Source organism: Elephantulus edwardii, unplaced genomic scaffold, assembly GCF_000299155.1.
Source record: "Elephantulus edwardii isolate Elephantulus edwardi_28Jun2011 unplaced genomic scaffold, EleEdw1.0 scaffold00077, whole genome shotgun sequence".
NCBI lineage: Eukaryota > Metazoa > Chordata > Mammalia > Macroscelidea > Macroscelididae > Elephantulus > Elephantulus edwardii.
The window spans coordinates 9,514,827-9,537,376 of NW_006399827.1; the positions used below are offsets into that span (position 1 = coordinate 9,514,827).

A 22,550-nucleotide genomic window follows, 5' to 3' on the forward strand; every position below is an offset into this window, starting at 1 on the left:
TTTTACTTTCTGCAAGCAAGGTTTTGCCATTTGTGTAACACATAATCTGCATTTATGTTGTGTTGTATGCTCTTGAGTTGCTTATGACTCGTAGTGACTCTGTGAGCAATGACTCTGAAACTTGCCCTATTCTGAGCCAATCTCACCATTTTCTCCAGTATAACCCGACTTCATTGCCAGAGTCATTGTGTCAGTCTGTCTCATCCAGGGTTTTCCTCTCTTGTGCTATCCTTCTACCCTTCCAAGCATAATATCCTTTTCCAAGGACTAACTTTTCCTGACAACATGCCTGAAGTATGAGAGACAGTGTTTGAAAATCCTTGCCTCCAGTGAGCAACTTGATTTCACCCTCTCCAGAATAGACATGTTTGTTCTCTTGGTGATTCATATAGTGTATGGTCAATATTATCCCATAGAACCAGAGTGCAAAGACATTGATTATTCTGTCACCCTTAATCATTGTCTAGCTCTCAGATGCATAGCAAGCACTTGAGAAGACCATGGCTTGGAACTGACAGAACTTAGTCTTTCTAAATCTGCATTTATAGGAACCCTTTAATTCTTGCTGCATTGTTGACCTTCCCCTTGGGATGATATAACAGTTCTTAATTTGGTTTAAGGTGTGCTTCATGTAGTGTCTTTATCTTACATTGTACTGATTTACATCATCTTGTGAGAGTTTCAATTCCTTGCCTCAGATTAAGCCTCGTTTCATTTCTTCTTACCCACCTTCTCCTTTCCCAAATTAGCAATCCAGTGTAGCAACCCTGTGCAGTGAGATAGAATTTGACTATTGTTACAAAGGTCCAAATGCTAAAGGGTTTGAGTTCTTTCTGAGAAGTGAATGGAACTTCTGTATTCCCAGCTTAAGCCCATTCTTTTTGTTCTCTCAACTTTTTATTTTGGAAAAATGTCAAGCCTACAGAAAAGTTTCAATAACAGATGCTGCCCTGGACGTGCTCACCTTGTTATGTCAAGAAATCTGGAGGACAACTACCTGGCCAATTAACTGGAACAGGTCCATAATTATTCCCATTCTAAAAAAAAGATGACCCAACAGAATGTGGAAATTATCAAGCAATATCCCTGATATCACATGCAAACAAAATCCTGCTGAAGATTATCCAAAAACAGTTGGAACAGTACATTGACAGAGAACTACCAGAAATATAAGCCAGGTTTACAAGAGGCTGTGGCACTAGAGATATTATCATAAATGTCAGGTGGATCTTCGTTGAAAGCAGAGAGTACCAGAGGAATGTCTACATGTTTCATTGACTGCAAAGACATTTGACTGTGTGGATCACAACAAATTGTGGCTAACATTGAGAAGAATGGGAAGTCCCGGAACACTTGATAGTGGTCATGCAAAACCTATACTTGGATTAGGAAGCAGACCTCAGAACAGCAACAAAACACTGTATGGTTCAAAATCAAGAAAGGAGTATGTCAGGGATGCTTCCTTTCTCCATAACTTTTCAATCTGTATGTGGAACAGATCATTCAGGAGGCTGGACTTTATGAGGAGGAATGTGGCATCAGATTTTGAGGAAGATTCATCAACAACCTGCATTATGCAGATGAAACAGCCTTGCTTGTTGAAACTGAGGAGGACCTGAAGTGTTTGCTGCAGAAGGTTAAGGATTTCAATATGGATTGAAGCTCAACATCAAGAAGACAAAGAATCTCACCACTGGGCCAATTGGCAGCACCATTATAAACGGAGAAGAGATTGAGATTGTTAACAATTTCAACTTGCTTGGTTCTACAGTCAACACTCTTGGCACCATTAATAAGGAAATCAAAAGACAAAGTGCACCAGGGAAGTCTGCTATCACAGACTTCTCCAAACTGCTAAAGTGCAATGATGTCTCAAGACTAAAGAGTACCTGATCCAGGCCATGATTTTTGCAGTTACTTACTATGCTTCAGAGAGCTGGACCGTGACTAAGGATAACAGAAGAAGAATTGTTGTCTATGAGTTGTGGTGCTGGAGAAGAGCATTGAATATACCATGGACTGCTAAGAAAACAAACAAGTCTGTCTTGGAGAGGGTAAAACCAAGTTTTTCCTTGGAGGCAAGAATTTTGAAGCTCTATATTACATACTTTGGCATTTGGCTGGGAGGGACTAGTCCTTCGAGAAAGTCATCATGCCTAGAAGGGTGGAGGAATGGCACAGGAGAGGAAGCCCCTCAATGATATGGATTGACACAGTAATTGGGGTGATGGGATAGGTGTCAGAATCAGTGGGACTGGCACTGGCAAGGTTCAGAGCTGTTGCACATAGAGTCGCAGGTAACTCGATGGCATTTAGCAACAAAAGGAAAATTATAGATAGTAGATAGAGCAAATATCTTTTACCTAGACTCATTTTAATTGCTAACTTTTGGTCCCAACCACTTTTTCTTTCTCCCTGTGTATATGCACATATATACACATCTGTGCATCTGCACTTGTGTATCCCTGTATACTTTTTTATTGTTAACGATTTATGAGTAAGCTGCAGATACCATAACATTTCACCCCTCACTACTTTAGTGGCCTCTCCTGAGAATAAGAACATTTTTCTACATGATCACACACTCTCGCTCAACATCATTGCTCTCAAGTCAGAACTGACTAACCCTCTAGTGGGCTTCTCAGACCATAAATCACAAGGGAGGAGATTGCCCATCTTTCTCCCATTACATCATCACATATAATTACATCTAAGGAAATTCTGTATCATTTAATATCCAGTACATATTTAAATCTTCCTTTGATAGCTCTTCCCTCCCCCTTACCAACTGACAGTCCAGTCACGGTTCTGACTTTACATTTGGTTATGTCTTTTTAGTTCTTGATCTAGAATTATTTTCCCCACCCTGTTTCCTCCCCGTGATTGACTTTTTTGAAGAATGCATCAGATGTTTTAGCTCTGGACTTTTCTGTTTTATCATGGTGCCACTTACCTTCTTCCTTTTTCCTCATTTTTCCTACAAATAGGTTTGCTGTCTGATTAGATTTAGGTTAGATGGTTTTTTGTAAGAACTTTTCAAGGTCGAAAAATGAGTAGTTCATATTGTATTGCTTGAGGAGACACATAATACCAAGATATCCATTACTACATTTGATCACTTGAGGGGGTAACCAGCAGATTTCCATTATAAATGTACTTTATTTTCTCAGTAAGTAAGTTTATAGAATAATGAAATATTTTGTTCCCTGATAACATTTAGCCTGAAAGCTTTGGCATCATACATTGATGACTCTTCCTGATGGAAGTATTATTTTGAGGTTGGATAAGGCCAGTTCTAAATTAACTTGGATGGTGGTGAGTACTGACTTGAGCAGCTCCAAAGAAACAGTTTTTCCTGGGGTTTTGGAATCATCAGAGAAAAGGCAACAAAATAAGGTCATCAACTTTTATGAAAATTTGTAGATACTCTTGAGTCACTTAGTTGGCTCTTAAATTATTATTTGCTTAAATATATACTATCTGACCATCTGATTGAGGTCAGACTGGATGGTAGGTAAGTCATGGTTTGTTTATAAAACAGACATTATTATGATTATTTGAAAGAGAATCTGTAATGCTCTTTTTCTTTTGAACACTTACTTTTTCATTTCCTCGCTAAGTAAGGAGTCCCTTATTGTTCCATGTCCTCTTTCTCACCTTGACTCAGCCAGCATGCCTGATGGCTAAAACAGAAAATAGGGTCCTTCCAACCCACAGAGATGTTTTACAATCTATCAGGCTGTCATGACACAGTTGACCTGGCAATGAACACAAGGATTGGAAACATCTCTCAACAAATCATCAGTTTGGAGGAAAAAAAGGCCTCGTCTCAATTTTCTGGGCGATCCTGGAGAAGTCAGTTATCTCTTGATGTGGGGATGTGTCTTGGACCCCCTTCCGTTGGGAAGTTCTATTTTCTCTTCTGTAGGACAGTGTGTGAGGTGCACATATTCAGAATAGAAGTCAGAATTATTGTCACAATTTCTCTTCCAGGTCTTCATTGTAGGTCGACCTCCACGGCTTCTGGTTCTTCTCTCTACCTCACTTGTTTTTTAAGAGACCATCTGAGAGTGGGCTGGATGTTGTGATTTCTTTGCTTGACAAGAATTAGTTTTTTGTGGGAAGTGAAGACTTAGCCCTATCCTCTGAGTGTATAGGCCAAGGCGGGGGTTGCATCAATGGAGGGAGGGTTGTTTGTTTGAATGTTTTGGAGAATGGGGAGTTGGATTATGTGCTATTTATGCTTTTCTTATAAAAGCCAAGTAGATCCCAACGGAAACATACTCCAATCAGTAGCTGGTAATGTTTGGGGAGAGTTGTTTTGGTTTTAAGAATGTTGAAGTCCTACACACTCTTGTCTCCAGAGAATTCAGATAAAAGTTGAAAAGTTCACACAACTTCCTTCTCTCCTAACTGTAGCTTCTTGAGAATTGGGAATGAGTAACTGCTCCATACTCTTTTACACAGGTACGCATACTCTGTAGTCATCCTTTTCTTCCTGACTGTTAGAAAGAATTAGCATATTCCTTCACCCCCTCCTCCCAATGACATCTCCAGATGGGTAGCCCCTGGCCCTCCTCTCCAGCTGCCGACAGATGTGTATGCTTCCTGGAGAGTCAAACATGAAGCCAGAAATGCCCTCATTGATTCTCTTAGCCTGAGCTACATACACTTTAATATGGAGTTAATAATTAGCTGAGGTCCTGCTTGAGAAGTTTTTCATGTGTATACAAATGTCAGTGTTGTTTTCTCTTTAGTTAAGCCTTTCTGGTAGGGAAAATTGGTTATTAATCGCCCCTTCCTCCCTTTTGAATCTCACTTCTTTAGGTCTCCCTGGTCCTGTCCAAATCAGCTATTGCTTCGTGTTTAAAGAAGTGCTCAGAGTCCGAGGTTTGATTTCCCACTCCCGTTCCCCGGCCCTGGTTGGAATGGATGTAGTCTCATCGGGCTTTCCAACGAGGGCTTCTCACTCTTGTACAGTCACTTTATGGATTTCAGTTTGACCCACAACTTCCCTCCAGAACCCACGTGTTCCTGAGGTAAGCAGTTAAGCAGTGCTGGACCACAGAGAGCTCAGAAGGCTGCCTGCACGGTTTAATCCCAATACACATACTGAAATAGAAAAATAATCCTGAGAAGCTGCTCGGAGGAACTTCCTCTTCTTACTGCAAATCTGTTAGGGGGTGAAATGTTTAGAAACTCCAAATCCCTTTTTGACTTTGCTCTGCTCCAGATTAATATTTGCTCCTAACAAAATTGCTGCATCACAGCTAGAGGAGAGTGACGAGCAGGGCCTGGTGTCCAATCACGATGCCTCCTGGGCTCCCCTGCCCTTCATATCTCTACTTTCTGGAGCAGCTGATCCTGATGGCTTCTCCTGGGATCTTGGTTCCTGTCTCAACCACATCTCTGAACGAGAGGGCCAAATCCTTATAAAAAGGAAACAAGGCTGTAAACAGGAAGCAAACTTTTCTCTCTGGCTCTACTGTTTCATCCCCTTTTGCTTTGCACGTGAGAAGTAGTTAGGGTACAGATGTGTGTGTACGTGTGTGTGCGTATTTCTGACATGGATTTTTTTTTAAAGACAAAAAAGAACAACTAGAGGTGAAGAGCAAATGCTGAAGGTAGGCTGTTCTGCAAGACAACCAACCAGTCAGCTCTTGTCAAGTGAGTTATAAAAGAGCAAGACAAAGTTCAAAGGTGTAAAGAGGTAACCAGTTGTCATGCATGATGGAAAAATTGTGTAGGAAAGGATACTGTGAGACATTAGAGGAAATTTGTGTGCAGGTTGGGTATTTGATGAGAGGAAACTTCACTAAAAAGGAAATGTGAAAAGCATTGGTGTAAAAAAGCAGATAACTAAAAAAATCATAATATGAGCTCATTTTACCCCAAATAATATGCATGTGTGCATGGAGAGATCAGGGAAGGTGTGCACAGTGGTGACCTCTGAGTGGGGGAATGCATTTTATTTTCACTTTTGCTCATCTGTGTTTTCTTATTTCCTCCTACATACATACAGCTTCTGTTCTAAACGAGTTCTTGTCAGGAGGGAAGATGAGAAACTAGTGCTAATAATGCTCCAAAAGCCTGACAACATGAGAAATTTACTCACAGGTTGCTTGTTGGACCAGGTAGTTATTGAGTTTTGACCATGTATAAGAAGACCCCATGAATATCCTTCTTTCTTCTGGAGTCCTTGGGTATTTTGGGATCACTAGGCCTCATGGTAAGAAGCTGTGCTGCAATCCCAAAGGCATGTGGTTCAAATCCACCAGCTGCTCCACTTTGTAGGAGACGAATGGGCAGTCTTCCTCCCATGTGATTTACTGCCTATGAAAATTTTCTGGATGGTCGGCTATGGGTCGATTCTGACTTGACAACACACAGCAACAACAAGGCCTCGTGCTAATGGAGGATGACTGGATAGGGTCTTTGTCCTTATATCCCAGGCCTGCGCCTCTCTCTCTCTCTCTCTCTCTCTCTGCCACACTGTTCCAAAGAGAGTAAAATAAGATGAAATGCAACTTAGAATGCCTCGCTGGAATCCATTGGTCCAGGGCTGACTTCTTTATACAGGCAAACGGCCATGTCTGCACTTCATTGTTTCTCTCTGGCCAAACTGAGAAGAGCAGCCACAAAGTGCTTCACTTCCTGCCTCCTCTGCCGCCTTCCTCCCTCCCCTGACTCCCTGCCAGCCCTTACTCTAAGAGCTGCCCCCCTTCTCCTTTGGTTGCCTGTGCTGGGATATGCTGCTTTGGTCAGGCCTGAGCTGGATTTCCAGCACAGACATTGATGGTCCCATGAAAAGGCATTTGCTGGGAGGTAGCCCCAGGGCTCTGGCTGGCAGCCTGGTGCATAGGGATTGCATCAACTCACCCCTTCAACCTCAGCAGCAGCTTCTTGTCTTACTCCTCTTTGTATCACTATTGCTTGTCACAGAAGCTGCCTCATGGTTGATAGAGGCATCAATCTGCAAATCCTGATCAATATTCTCTCTGCTTTCCAAATCTCCTGATGAGCCCCCCGCAGACACACAACCTCTGACCCTCTCCCCAGAGCCATCCAAGTCAGCAGTTGGGAGACAGTACCAAGTGGCTTAGGAAGATAGGACCTAAAGTTTCTTATCTCCGGTGTGTTTTTCTTTTTTTTCTTTCCCCTTCCTTCTTCATTTGCCATCACCCAAGAACCAAAGCATCCGCCGCTGCTCAGCTGCATGGTGAAGTGGCCTGGCCCCTTGCCAGTTCACTTGGCCAGGTGGTTGGCCTGCAGAGGCTGCTGTGTGTGATGCGCTGATAATATTCCTCACTGCTGTAAACAGGACACTCCACCCTCACACAGTCAGTGCCCCACAGCCCGCTGCTTTGTCGCAGCCTGTCACTGTGTGGGCTCCTCTTCCTTGACAGGGGAGCTGATTGTGCCATCACTACCCCTCACCCCAAATCTGAGAGGAGTACTTTCCAGAAATGAAACCAGTTCATCTTCCAACTGCAAGTAACCAAGGTGACTTCTCAAAGCTGCTTCTCCTTTGACCATAATCATATACTTGCAGGGCAGGACACAGTCTCTGGACCTTTCCAGTAAGCCCATGAAGAATACGGGGACCAGCACAACCCCTTCTTTAATTATACTCACTCATGAGGTTTCTTGGGGGAAGTTTTCAGTTGAGTTAGGTCTCGTTGGAAATGCTGACCTGCAGCTGCAGATGTCCATACCTACAAACAGCTTTATTTCTCCCTGAGCCATTCACTCAAGGTGATATCCAGACTGGATTAGGCTGTCACTAGCAAAGGAAGGTACTTTGACATTCAGTTACATATGTAACACCTCCAGTGTGCGGTGCTTCTTCCTAGGGGACAAGGCGAGTGAGTGCTTGTAGCTACAGCGGCTATAGAAGCTGCCCCGAATATCTTTCTGAGTGCTCACTTTCTATTTAGGTTCTCTTGTCCCTGCTGTCACCTCTAAAGGATTGTGATAGGGGAGGAATTAAGTGACATAAATTGGTTTGAGGTACTTGTTCCAGTGTTATAAGGTATAATTGTATTTTATCATCTGTTCTTTCCAGCATCCCTAAGAGGCAAGTGAGGCACCAGGCTCGTGTTCCTGTGTGCTAGATAGGATGGAGCAGAGCTAGGGGGAATGTGGGGTTGCAGCTGTTGTACCACAGTGAGGGCAGAGCTGCAGTCAGAACTGGATATTAGTATCGCAGCCCCTGCAAGGTGTCTGCCCCACTTTCCCTGGCTGGTCCAGCCTGCAGCACCTTCAACATGTAAATATCTGATCTTGGCTTTGACTTGTGTTGTCTTTGGGGGGAACTTGACACCTTGCTTTTAGTCCTTAATCAGTTTTGGGATCCAAATTAGCAGGTGCTCGCTGAACTAAAGGGGAGAATTTAAAAAAAAAGAAAAAAGGTGGATTTTTTTTTCTTCCCTTCCAAAATCTAATGTTTTCGTTTTTGTAGGTTTCCCCTCCCTAATTTCCTGGGCATGATGGGAACGTGACATTTTAGTCTCAGAGGGGCCAGGATGTGCCAAGATCTCGTGGGTGTGGGAGGGAAGGTAGAGAACTGCTGAAAGACAGAAGGTAATTCTGTCATCTGCGGCTAGCTAGGAGCTTTGCCAGCACCCATGCTAGGATGTGGTTACCGTCATAAGGTTGAGACCAGCTGTCTCGTTTAAGGAAAAGAAACTGAGGTACATCTTACTGTGTGACTTAGCTACAGTGAGATCCTGGCATGCTCATCTGGGACCACTGATTCTGGATGGGGATTATTACGGATTCTCCTTAACTTTTCTTTCCCTCTTTGTGTTATTTTATTTATTTATTGGAGAAGTAATTAAAACCCATGAAATCTTTTTAGTCACTTTGGCCAGAGGTGTCTGGACAGATTGTGGAATTGACCAAATTCCAGGATTTTGTGAGTCCTGGGAGTGAAATGCCAGATAGGGGTGCTGCCCTGAGATTGGATTTATAGTAGTTGAATGTTAGGTGAAGAGTAATGAGAACTAATGTAAAATTAGCATGACTTTAATCATCCCTAGGAGACAGTAGGATCCTTGCCTCCCACAAGATTTTTTCAAAGGGGAGAAAAAAGTAATCATTACATAATGCCAAGTCCACTCAGTACAGGGCACCAGGGAATCAAGCCAACCATTTCTTCTCTCCTCCTTCCCTGGAAAGGAGCTGAAAGAGAGCTGTCCATCCTCCAGGTATCTAGGCAGAGTCCTAGCAAGCTAAGGGGCATTTTTCATGTAAGAGGAAGAGGAGCCACGGTGAGATCGTTGGGAGAAGGTTCATGTAGGAGAAGGAGGCATGGCTTAAGATGCAGAACTGTCAGGTGCATAGCAAAGTGGACTGGGAGGAGGGAGGAAATTGTGCAACAATGAAAAAATCTTTTTAGAGAGAAAAGCAAACTAGGGGAGTATAGGGAGGAAAACATTCAACAATGAATGAATGGAAATTCAAGTTTTCTGTAAACTTTCACTGAAATATTAAAAAAAAAAAGATGTAGGATTGCCAGTGACTTACTGGGCCACAGACTCCAGTCAGAGACTGAACTCCTTTGTGCCTTCATTTTCTTGCCTGAACAACATTCTTTCCCTAGAGTGAAAAGAGATTGTACACGTGAAAGTACTTCTTGGGGTTGGGACAAATTTGAAAGCACATATAAACACACCAAACCCAAACCAACTTCTATCTACTTGATGCTGACCCATGGCAACCCTCTCTAGGGTTCAAGATGAAATCCTATAAAAGGAGACTGTCCATATTCCTCCCGTGGAGCATCTGGTGGATTCAAATCATTGACAGCCCAGCAAATAATGCACTGTACCATCAAGTTGCTACCCTGTGTGTATCAGAGTAGAACTGTGTGACCATCCGGATTTCAATGGCTAGTTTTTCAGTAGATCACTAGACCTTTCTCTGTAAGTATCTGTGGGTGAACTTGAACCATCAACATTTTGATTAGCATGTTAACTGCTGGTACCACCTAGAAACAACAGCATAGTACTCTAAGGGAAGGGGATGGGTAATAGAAAGGAGATTTTGTGTTGTGGCTTCTGCTGAGATAGTGGTAGAGGTGGTGCCAAGAAACCTTTCTTCCTCTCGCTAATTTCTCATTGATGGATGATGACTGGAGTCATAGTCATCTTCCTCCTAAACAGTGACAAAGTGTCCTACTATAAGAGCATGCATGGTGTTTTATTCTGTATCCCATTCTCGCTATCTACGTTCTATTGCCCTCTTGGTGATCTGCCATGTGATTTGGTAAGTTTGCTTTCCAGGGCCCCTGTTTCATCTGTGGACTTTTTTTTTTTAATTTTTTATGTGTGTACCGTCAAATTGGATCTGACTGGTACAGGAGGCGATTGTTCCTCCCTCTTCAGCAGAGCATCTGGTGGATTTGAACCGTGTACCTCAGGGATTGCAGTGCAGTTTCCTGCCACTAGGCCACCAGAGCTCACCCATCTGTGGACTCTTATATTTTCAACACTTTTGGAGAACTATATGGTGCCTGCCATGAATGTTGATGTGGGTCCCAGAAATATCCAGATTGCTATCTTTTGATCCTACACCTAGGAGAGGAAAAAGTAATGGTTGAAATGCTAGTATAAAAGATAAAATTGGGCCTTGATCTCAGCATGCTATCCTCCAAAGTACTGGGCAAAAAAGAGTAAGGAGAGTAAAGAAAGGCTTTCCTGAGACTCAGAGAAGAGAAAAAAAGACTGAGAGGAAAAAAAAAAACGGGCTCTTTAACCTAGGAGGATGAGTAGAGCACGGATGATTGGACAACCTCAGAATATAAAACATAACTAAGACTTCTCTAGCACAGTTTTTCAGTTGTATTCAAATATTTGGTTGCTCGCCAATTGTGACACTGTGGGAGACAAAGATAAATCAAAGATAGTCCTTGGCCTCAGGTTGTTTATTGTCTAGGAGTTACAAATATCTGTAATCCAAGAGAGAGAGTTGTAAATCCTAGCAGAGTACAAAGTACTGAGGAAATTCTGAGACATTCCTGCCTGGGCTCCAGAAGGCTTCATGGAAGCAAAGGCGGATAGGGTGGCTTTGAGAGATGGGTTAGCCATCTCACTAGGCACATGTGCAGAACTTCAGATGTGAGGAAGGTCGAAGGCATGGATGGGAATGGATATCTCATTTGTCCAGGATGTAGAGACCTTGAGGAGTAAAGTATAAAGTGAAGGTAGATCTTGAGGATATCTATGAGGCCTTCAGCCACCATCTTTGAAAGAGAGCCTTCAAAGAGTTTGAATGTAGGAATGTCAAGATTCTTGAATGGGTTTTAGGTCAGTATATTTTGGTTGGGAAAGATGTTTATTGATACAAAGTTAGGACATTGCAAAGAAATCTATTTTGTATGATCCTGTTTTATTTTAAAACCCAGATATGCATTTTTAAACCAGGTAAGACCTCCAAGGAGATAATAGAATATGCATATGGATATTATAATATCAGTGATGATACATACCTATTCCTCATTTCTTGTGTACGTTTTGTTAGCTGGCATTTTGCATTTACAATGATAATAAAATTACTATCCAGCTATTTTGCACACTAACAACATACATCTGACAATGATGAATGCTGAGATGCGAGATGAAAATAAAACTAGCTATGATGGCTAAGGGGTTGTATCATCATAGCTACACCATGATTATCAGTTATTTGGAAGTTAATGATCTCCATTTGGAGATCTTCCAGTTTCACATAATGTAAATTTTCATATAATGATCTGGTCTTTGGAACTTAACTGTGTGTGTTTATGTGTGTGTGTTGTTGATCACTGTCAAGTCAAGCGTGACTCCTAGCAGCTCTATGATCAAGTCTTATTTTCTATCCATAATTATCATCATTTCTTCAAGATCCCAGAGTTCCCAGAGGCATGTGGTTTAGGAAGTGGATGCCATTCCTTCCGAGTGTGTGTGTGTGTGTGTGTGTGTGTGTGTGTGTGTGTGTGTGTTGTACTGACATTGTAAAGGTACATGGTTTAAATCACCAGCTGCTCTGTGGAAGAAAGATGGGCAGTCTTTCCCCATGCATTTAATTGCCTCTGAAAACCCTTTGGAGGGTCAGCTAAGGGTCAGATCCAAATTAATGATACACAACAACTATATATATTTATAAAATAGTTTTAATAAAGTTTTTCTCTGGATGTTGAGATTTATAAAGTTTTATTTATTTCTATTTTCTAACATTTTTATAATTCATACTTACTGTTTTTGTAAATAGAAAACATTTTTACTGTGTAAAATTTTAAACATTTTAAATCATATGCTGGCTGAGGGTAATGACCTACAAAGATGTTAGCGATTGGATAATATTGTGAATAGAAGTTGGCCATGGGAAGATATTTATGATATTCAAATGAAGGCAACAGAAGAAACCTCCCAAATACCCCAACAATATGGGCATTGCTAAGCAAACCACTGTGTATTAGTGTGGTGGGATATCATGTAGTTGCTAAAAATGACAAAAATATAGATTGTTGATACCTGGAAATGAGGCTAGGAGATGGGAAAACCCCAGAACATAATATGGTATATTTGTATATAGTATATTCATGAATTTACTAATTGCCACTATGTCAAAATGTATGAGAATTCAGATAGTGCTATTAGTGTTCTTTTTCATATAAAGCTCATCAATTTTATTTATATCTACAATTCCCAGCCATTTTTGCTGTGCTTAATTACACATGAAATATCAAGAAATTTACTAAAGGTGAAAACATTTTCTTCTATTTAAAGATAAAACGGTCTGTAGATCATAAGGTGATGGAGTGTTTTGAATATGATAATGGAAAATAGGATCAACATATATGATTGAAACTTATATAGATTCAATTATAAGCTTTTACATTTTATCAGCAACTCCAGCTTTGACCTTCTTCTCCCAGAAAGCTTTAACTAAGAGAAAACTAAAATGAATGGAATTAGGAAACTAAAATAAATGGAATTATAATTACTTTGTTTTTACTGCATTTGGATAAGAACCAGAGACAAGAAGAAAACCAAAAGACTTGGATAGATATTTTTTCTATATTGGACATTTCAGTCCTGGATAATTGAAAGTACTTATTCTCTTGAAGAGCTCTAGTATTTTAGTGGTAAGGAATTGTGCTGTCAACCCCAAGGTGAGCAGTTCAAATCTGTCAACTGCTCCAAGGGAGGTAGAAGGGCAGTCTCCCCTTATGCAGTTTACTGCCTCTGAAAACATTTTGGAGGGTCAGCTATGAGTTGGTTCCAACTTGACAGAACATAACAACATAACATCTTGTTCTCTTAGTCTGGACAGCCTAGGTTTCTAGAACCATCCAGTCCAGACGGAAATGTAAGCATCCTTTAGTTTTCTGCTTTGGATTTGTATCGTGTACGGAAGGGCTGCAATGGGTTCTAGGGGAGGAGAGAAGGTCAGGAGATAAAAGATGGAAGGAAACGTGACCTTTGTCTGCTCCAAGTTTCCTCTTTAATAATAGGAAACAGTCCTGCTCTCAGGAAATTCAACATGGAGAACTAGAAGTTCACAGTTCACAGCCCATTAGGAACAGGAAAAGCTAGAGGACATTTATAAAGTTATACCTAAGTCCAAAGTAAAATGTGCCAATTGTTTCCAATGATAGAAGCCAGCTAGTTAACGGAAAGCTGCCAGACCACATGTGCTTTTATGAGCCTCTTCAGAGTCTCTTAGAAGGGAGGTGGCTACAAATGAATAAGTGACTTCTTCCTAGAAGAGAGAAGCTTGACTCTCGCATCTCCCTCCATCATGCTGATGTCAAGGTGTGCGGGCTGTGCTCTTTTCCAGCCAGTGTCCCGTGCTCGGTGGCCCCAGAAAAGTCAGTGTGTAGGCCTCAGCCACCCCAGGTCCGGCGTACATTCTCTCTGGACACCATCCTGAGCTCCTACCTTCTGGGTCAGTGGCCACGTGATGCTGATGGGGCCTTCACCTGCTGTACCAATGACAAGGCCACGCAGGTAACAAAGCTCTCTGCTGTGGGGCTAAGGGAAAAGGATAGGGTGGGAGGGCGACCTGGGGAGGCCTTTGATTTACTTACCAACTCTCCGTCATTGAAGTTATTTGTCCTAGAAAATACCCCATAGCCTTTTATCACTTAATATTTACTAGCATGCTTCTCTTAGTAAAGTTACATTTAGATAGAAATGAGTTTGATTCACACTATGGGAGAGAGAAGTCAATCTGGGTTTCCAACTTGCCTTTGAATGTTCGTATTTGGGTAATTGAAGGTTGGCTGGAATTGATTCTAGGTTTTTAAAACTGAGATTTATCTAAAATTAAACTGGGGCCAGAATGCAATTGTGTGTGCAGTCCCTGGACACCTGGAAATGGCCCCAAACTGTGCAGAGCCAGGATAGAGTCCTATTAGAGCAACAAGAGTGACAGATTATCAGATAGCGGTGTGTTGACCGCCAGCATCTAGCCCTCAGTGATGCTTGTCGGATTTCAGCAGACATGTGTGCCTTGCAGAGTTCAAGTTCCTCTCCTTTAGTGTTTTTCTTCCACTAAGGCTTTTCATTATTTAGGGTGCTAAATATGGGAGTTCTGGTGACTTAATGGTAAGGAGTTACACTGCCCACCCAAAGGCATGTGGTTCGAATCCACCAGCTGCACCTCAGGAGAAAGATGGGTAATCGCCTCTCGTGCAATTTATAGCCTTTGACAACCCACTGGAGAATCAGCTATGAGTTGGTCCTGACCTTATGGCACCCAACAACAACAACAGCAACAAGTCTTTTAAGAATTCTGGACTTGGAAGGAATCTACACATCTAGCCCATTTGCCGGTTTTGGGGTAAGATCACATTGATCAAGCAAGAAGTCATCTCATGCATACATCCAATCATGTAAAGATACTTAATCTGATCTGGGACTGCGACATTTTTAGCAGTTTTTAGGAAGCAATTCATCTCTTTTTTTGCCACAGTTTAAACTTACTTCTGTTTAACTCAAGTATGAATGAGTCATCCCCACTGCTTTCCCAGACAAGAGGAAAACAAATGTGGAAAGAACACAGGTTCAAAGCCAGACCTTTATTCTGAGGGATAGCCTTTCCTTTACCAAGCAGGTAGAGTGCACCTGCTCTGCCTGCTGGCAAGTGTCATGGTGACCAAATGACGTCACATGTGGAAAAGGACCTTTCACCTGGGTTTTGAGCCAGTTCTTCCTGGTAACGACAGCTAGAGGGAAACCAAGATGGACCCGCATATTTGTAACATGGAAGAGTACCTGGGATTGGATAAACGAATGGGCCAATGCTAGAAATGTCATTTCTCTTTAAGAAAATGAGAAGAGTGTGTCATTGTAACAGCCAAATCTCTTGATCAGTGCCTTGCTCAAGATGGCAGCCCACCATGCCACTTTGAATGTGTTACTTTCCATAACCCTGTCCATCACCCACTCTCCTGTTTGAGGCTCCTCAAAAGGCTCACTGTCCCTCTTCTTTGTCTCCCATTCCAGAACATCAGTTCATCATTTTTCCCATTCTGATTATCATTCCAATCCACCCACATTTTACACGTTTGGGTCTGTTCCTCTTTCCTGCATTAGCCATGACTGAACTGGTTCAGACTGGTTTGAAACCCTCCTCTGCACGGCTCACTTGGCTCAACCTTCTCTTGGGGCCAATCCTGTTGGTTCCTTTCTTCCTTTTTTTATGAGATTATTTTCAAATGTTATTACTAAATGTTTGAATGCCTAGTACTGTTCTTGGCATTACTGGAGTGAAGAATAAGGAAATGAGGACAGACTTTGGCCTCTGTGAGCCAGTTCCAGTTCCATGAAGGCCACTGAACACACAGCCAGGGGATCAGATGGGGCCAGAAGTCTGGCACATTTGGGAGGAGGAGCATTCTCTTGGGAATACCCCACCTAGAACCAACACGAATTGTCTGCCATTAAAATCGCTGGCCCTCTTTAGATCTTTGAACAGAAGGTGAAGGGAGATTATGCTTCAGGTTGCAGACAGAATGGGCCTACTTTCAGTTGGCCCAGGGCACTGGGATTCCCTGCAGCCTTTGAAAAGGGCAAGTAGGATAGAGTCTACTTCCCTTCACTGGCCTGGAGTACACCTTTTTTTTTTTTTTGAGAGATATGCTTAGTCCAAACAAGAAAGACTTCCTGGAGGAGCAGGACTTGAGAATGCTTTGCTTGTGGAAGCTCATGACTGCCTTCTCCCTTTGTCAGGTTTGCATGTCTCTGGCATTTCCTGAGACCAGCTTTCTAGGAAGCCTTCAACCCCTTCCTCAGCTAACTCTTTCTCTTTTCAACTCCATGCAGAGCTGGCCTCTGAGGCTCCCTGGCTAAGTTTAAAGGCATGGACTCCAGGCTGTGTGTTTTTGCTCAGGCGCCAGTTGCAGGCCAGATCTTTTATATAACAAGTCTGGGCTTCTTGCCATAGCAAGACAGAGGTCAGTGATGCTCCTCCATGGGTCTGGCAAGGCCGAGCCATACAGCTTTCCTTTTTCCCTGGGATGGGCTCCAACCCTCGAGGAACTCTTAGCAACCTGTCAATATTGTGGCTGCAGTTGGGAGGTGGGAGAATTCTGATCAACGTAGGCATCCAAACCAAAATATGCACTCTGCCCATCTTCCAGTCCTAGCCTTCTGGGAATTTCCTGCTTCTAGGTTTTGGGCCCCATTCAGATTCCTCCTCAAACCCCCTGTGCTGGATCAAACTACTTTCTTTTGCACTGTTATTACACCATGAATGCCTGAGGCTCTCCCTAAGTAATTGCACCAGTAATGCATGTTGGTCTGTCACTCAGAAAGCAATGGAGACAAGGGACAGGTTTTATTGGGGAGTGTGGGATACAAGAGCAGAGGGAAGACAGGGAGGTAGAATCCACCAAAGTTGTTGGAAACTTTAAGTTATTAAATAGGTTGATGTCAGAAGCTTTCCTCAGTTAATTTGAATTAGAGTGAGACTGTTCTGTCCCTCCTCCTACTTCTGTCCTTTCTCTTCTAGCTTCGCCAGCGTAATAGTTTTCTTTTCTGCCATATATATCAGAACTGGCAGCACCCTCACTTGTGCCCTCTTAGTCTCCTCAGTTCTGGCAGAAGCAGCCAGATCGTATATTTGGAGGCCATGTCAGCCCTGGATCCTTGGAGGGCATGCCTTGTAGTGAGAGCAACCATGGTTGTGATTTAGGTTGAATGGCTTCCCTCTTGGAACCTTCTAGAACAGGCAAGATCCCTGCCTACCCCAAGCAAGTTACAACCTAGGCTGCAAGCACTGCTTGAACACCTGCCATTGGGCATGCCACACATGCTCTGTTCTCAAGGCTTTCTCACAGGACAGAGGATGGAGCTAAAAGCTCTCAGTTCTTAAGTGTGTCAGGTTGTCATTCAGCCGAGTGTTTTCGTTATCTCTTGTTACGTGCCATCAAATTAGAACCAACTCATAGCTGACCCTCCAGCAGGTTTTCAGAGCCTGTGAATTGCATAGAAGGAGATGGTTCATCTTTCTCTCATAGAGCCACTGGTGGATTCAAACTATGTGCCTTTCTGTAGCACACAACTCCTTATCACTGGGCCACCTGAGCTCCCTTAGTTCTCTAGTGCTACTGTAACAAGAGACTTTCTTAAGTAGGTGGCTTTAATGAATAGAATAGTTTTTCTGGTTTAGGAGGCTAGAAGTCCAAATGCAGAATGCCAGCTCCAGGGGAAGACTTTCTCTCTGTCTGTGCTGGAGGAAGGTGCTTGTCTCCTCTCAGCATGTGTGGACCCAGAGTTCCTTGGAGTTCTTCATGGTTCCTGAGAGATCTACATGCATCTTAGCAGCCGTCTTCCCCTCAGTCTGGGTTTTCAGTGTAGGGACCTCAAGTCCAAAGGACACACTCCACGTCTACCTCTTGGTGACTGGACCCTCCTCCTTCTCTGCTCACTTCTCTCTCCTTTTACCTCTTATGAAATGAAGAATGATTCAGGTAATACCCTAGAGAAGTTCCTTTCACATTGGCTTAGGGAGGTGACCTGAGAAAAAGGGTTTCATCCCTTCCTAGCCCCCTTACTTACAATGACTGGTTGATCAGATCTGATTACATCATTATATAACTGCCCGACTACTGAGAATCGTGGCTGAGCCAAGTTGTACATATTCATTGTCCAACTTTTAGATGCATTGAAGCAACTGAAAATACCATGGTTTGCATCTGGCGTGCCTTACTCATTATAGGAATATCCTTGTTTTGAAAGATTAGTCACAGACTTTGTTAGTCTCATGTACTTTGGAGAGGTCCATGACACATTTTCCCAAAGCATCACATCTTTTCATTTATTTATTTTTTTTTTAAACTGCTCTCTCCATGGGTAAGGGAGCTCTGGTAGCCTAATGAGTAAGGAGCTGCAAAGCCCACTCAAAGACAAATGATTCCAATCCACCAGCAGCTCCATGAAAGAAAGATGGTCAGTCTCCTCTTGTGTGATTTCTAGCCTCTGCAAACCTGCTGAAGGGTCAACTGTGAGTCAGTTCCAACTCAATGGCAATGAGTTAAATTGAGTTGTTTGCAGCCATGGGTGTTGATTGTGAACCCAAGCAAATGAAGTCATTGACAACTTTAGTCTTTTCTCCATCTATCATGATGTTGCCTATGGGTCCAGTGGTGAGGAATTTTGTTTTCTAGATGTTGAGATGAAACCCGTATTGAAGGCTGTAGTCTTTGATCTGCAGCAAGGACTTCAAGTCCTCTTCACTATTATCATTTCAAGTCTTCCTCACTTTAAGCAAGCAAGGTTGTGTCATCTGCCTAATGCAAGTTGTTCTGAGTTTTCCTCCAATCCTAATGCCAGATTCTTTTTCATGAAGTGCAGCTTCTTGAATTATTTGCTCAGCGTACAGATTGAATAGGTTTGGAGAAAAGATACAACAAGTACTTTATAGTCTGACAAAGAAAACTGAGTTTGCCCTCATATTTGGGGCAAGGAAAGGAAAGAGGGGTGGGTGGATCTTATTTGAAAGATTGGCTGAGCTAGCCTAAGAAATGACCTTGATTGTTCTGGAAAGGAGAGGGAATTATAAACATGGTCATTGGAGAAGTGCTTTGGAGATGGCATTGTTCTGGACTAGGATTAGCAATAGGAGAGGAAGAGCCAGTATCTTTCAGAGATCAGCTTGTTTTGCTTAGAGCTTGTGTGCAGCAAAAGCTCAATTGGGAGGAGAGTCCAACACCACCATCATCTGGAGGCGGTTTCTTTGTGTCTTGGGGAACTTTCTCAAGCTTCTTCTCCAGGCCAATCTGCATGTTTTCCCATTTCTGGATCACTCTTTTCCTGAGGTCAGTTGATCAAACAGAGCTGCCCACCCAGTGCTCTGGTCTGGGGCTGGCCAGGGTGGGTGGTAGCAGCACATGCCAGCGGTTGTGGCCACCCCCTCCTTCTTGCTGTGCAAAGCATTTGTGTCGTCTTGCTGTCTTCTGGAGGGAGGAAGTGGCCTTTTCACCACAGATGAAGTAACTGTTTGAGCAAAGATCTCCTGCAGCCAGATGGGGCCCTGGGTACCTGCCTGCCAGCTTTGTTTCCTCTATAATAGGGAGTCCTCTGTGATAGACTTTCCTTCTTTAGGCCTGATTTACAATTTGGGCAGGGAGTATGGGGGAGAAATTGCTTAAGTTCTTAACAAACTTTATAGAGTATCTTGAAGGCTAGAGGTGGAGGTGAGACTGTTTTGCTTCTGAAGACTTCCTTCTCTGTCTTTCCTCTATCTGTGTGGTATCTTTGCCCCAAGTCAGTGGATCATGTAGTGTTGGTATATCATTCAGCCTGACCATCATGGGCCTTTTAAAAATATTTCTTTGTGGTTGTTGGGACCTGGGCACAGGACCAGTTTTCCAAATTGGACATCAGGACTAGTTGTTCAGCATATGATTTGACAACAACAGACTGAAAATGGAACATGGTGGGAAAATCGGAGGGTTGTATAGTCACTGTACAGTCAGAGATGGTGACCTTAGCCACCTGGAGCCGGAGTTCTCAGTGCTGGCCAGCAGACCACCCTTAGTGCCTCTTCCTGCTTTTCTGTTTGTCCAGAGTCCCGAGGGGCTGATTCCCTGCTGGATTTGAATTCCACACGTAGTTCCTAGCCATTTGCAGCATGCCAGGCACCATGCTGCTCTCTGCTTCTGTGCAGGTTCTGTACCCAATGCCCTGCCTGGATTTGGGGTGCAGCCTCCTCTCTTGTCAAGGCCCCTGATACAAACTGAACTGGGTTGGGGGCTGAGAAAAGGTTTCAGATTTGAGAGTTTCCCAGTGCTCCATTCTGCCTCCTTCTCCTTGGGAAGCTGCACTTCTTCCACCTGATTGTCCTTCCACAGGTCACTCTGAACTCTCAGAGTCCCAGGCAAGGGTCCCATGTTTAACTCATAGCCAGTTTTACATTATCCAAACATCATTTGTACAGTTGACTGAGTCTTCTCATGGTTAGTAACCAGCTTCTCCCTCAGCCGTTCCCCTGGGGCTGGAGGTTAAAAATAAGTCTGTTCCAGTGCATGAGTCCCCCTTATAAACATGGCTATTCCGTGTCCTGAGCTCGCGCTTGACCCTGCTTACAGGGGGTCATTTGGAATGATTACTTACATGCTGTCAGGCAACATGGCTTGACCCTTGTTGCCCAAAGGATAGCTCTTTGAAAGCAGCCTTCCTTAGCTATGACTTTTTGAGTTGCCGGGATACCTTGGTCCAGCCCTCTGAGGGGAGGCACTGGAAATAAGGCATAGACCATAGTCCTTTTGAGTCTCCTGGTTCAATTGGAGAGAACAGAAACCCACACTCGTACATGCCTGCCTTCAGAGTGCTCATGCAGGACAAACTGTATTAGGTTCCCAAGGCTGCTATAACAATCTTCAACTTAGTGGCTTAAGACAATAGTTGTTGTTAGGTGCCATAAAGTTGAGTACGACTTAAACAGCCCCATGAAGAAAAGGTGTGAAACCAGTCCCATCCTGTGCCATCCTCACTCGTCCTGACACACAAGAGCCCATTGCAGCAGCAACCTTGTCAATCCAGCTGGTTGAGGATCTTCCTCTCCTTCAGTGACCCTCCACCCTTCCCAACATCATGTCCTTCTCCAAGGAATAGCACCTCCTAGCAATATGTCCAAAGTATGTTAGGTGAAGCATCATCATTCTTGCCTCCAAAGAGCACTCTGGCTGCACCCTCTCCAAGACATACCCATTTTCTTGGCTGTCCATGGAGTGTTCAGTTCTCTTCTCCAACACCACACCTCAAAGGCATCAATTACTTTTCTGTCATCCTTATTCATTGTCCAGGACACGGATGCATAGCAGGTAACTGAAAGACCTTAGTCTGAATCAGATGCACATTAGTCCTCAAATTGACATTACTGCTCCTCAATAATTTGGAAAGGTCCCTAACTGCAGATTATATTTTTATTGTCTTTATTTTTAAAGACAATAGAAATGTATTATTTTAGAGTTCTGGAGCTGAATTCCATCTCACTGGTCTGAGATCAAGGTACCAGTGCAGCCTCACTCATTTGAGAGGTTCTAGAAGAGAATCTGTTCTTTGCCTGTCCTGGCTTCTGGTGGCTGCTGGCTGCATTCCTTGTCTTGTGGTCATACCACTCCCATCTCTGCCTCTGTGGTCACTGTGCCTTCTCCTATGTGCAACTTATCTCCCTAGATATCTCTCTAAACAGGGTACTTATGGTAGTGTTTGGAGGGTTCTTCACCTCAAGAGCCTTAGTCACATCTGCAAAAGCTTTACCATGTAAGGTAACATTTATAAAAGTTCCTAAGATTAGGCCCTGATATCTTTGGAGTCGTGACCTCTTCTTCTACGACTCTGCCCCCCATTCCCTCGGCTTCCACCTTATCAATGTGAAGCACTTTGGGTTTTCTCTGGCTTCAAGGCCTTTTCACTTGCTCTTCCCCTTGGTCTGTACTGCTCTTGGTCAGAAATACACATCATTTACTCCCTCGTTTTCATTTAGATGTTACATTTTCAAGGAGTTCTTCCTGATAAGTATCCTTAAAACTATAACATGCCACCACCCAGCCATTCCGATTTGCCCCTTAGCGCTAATCACTGTATAAACTCTCCCCTAACCAGAACATAAGGCCAGAGACAACAGGGAATTTATTTTTAATATTTTATTTTGGTTTGGGACAAAGTTTACAGGGCAAATTAGTTTCCAACTCAACAAGTTAGACACATTTTGTCTCATGACATTAGCTGCACTCCTGTATCAGTGCTGTTCTCGGGGCCTCACTTAGCCCCCTCTCTTAGAGAGGGAGGAATGGTGCCCTTCAAGGCTCAGGTGGTTGATTGTTCCAAAGAGCATGTTCCTCATGGGTGTTATTGTTCACTTTAGAAGCCTCTCTATTGCTTGACTGAAAAGTGCTCTCTCACAGTGAGTTCAGTTCCAGGGTTGATATCTAAAAGCCGTAATCTTGGGGGTTCTACCGATCTTATCAGAACATTTTTATGATTTTGAATTTTGCTCTGCGTTTTTCTTGCCCTCATCTAAGGAGCTTGTATTGTGATCTCAGCCAGAGCAAT

At 43.1% G+C, this 22,550-nt stretch overlaps 1 protein-coding gene across 1 annotated transcript in view; it reads left to right on the forward strand.

Moving 5' to 3' along the window:
• FAM117A (family with sequence similarity 117, member A) overlaps window positions 1-22,550 on the forward strand; it is a 60,378-nt gene that overhangs the window by 20,854 nt on the left and 16,974 nt on the right. The window contains exon 2 of the mRNA XM_006889313.1: window positions 13,825-13,994. Within this exon, the coding sequence (XP_006889375.1) occupies window positions 13,825-13,994 (170 nt within the window). The remainder of the gene's footprint in view (window positions 1-13,824; window positions 13,995-22,550) is intronic.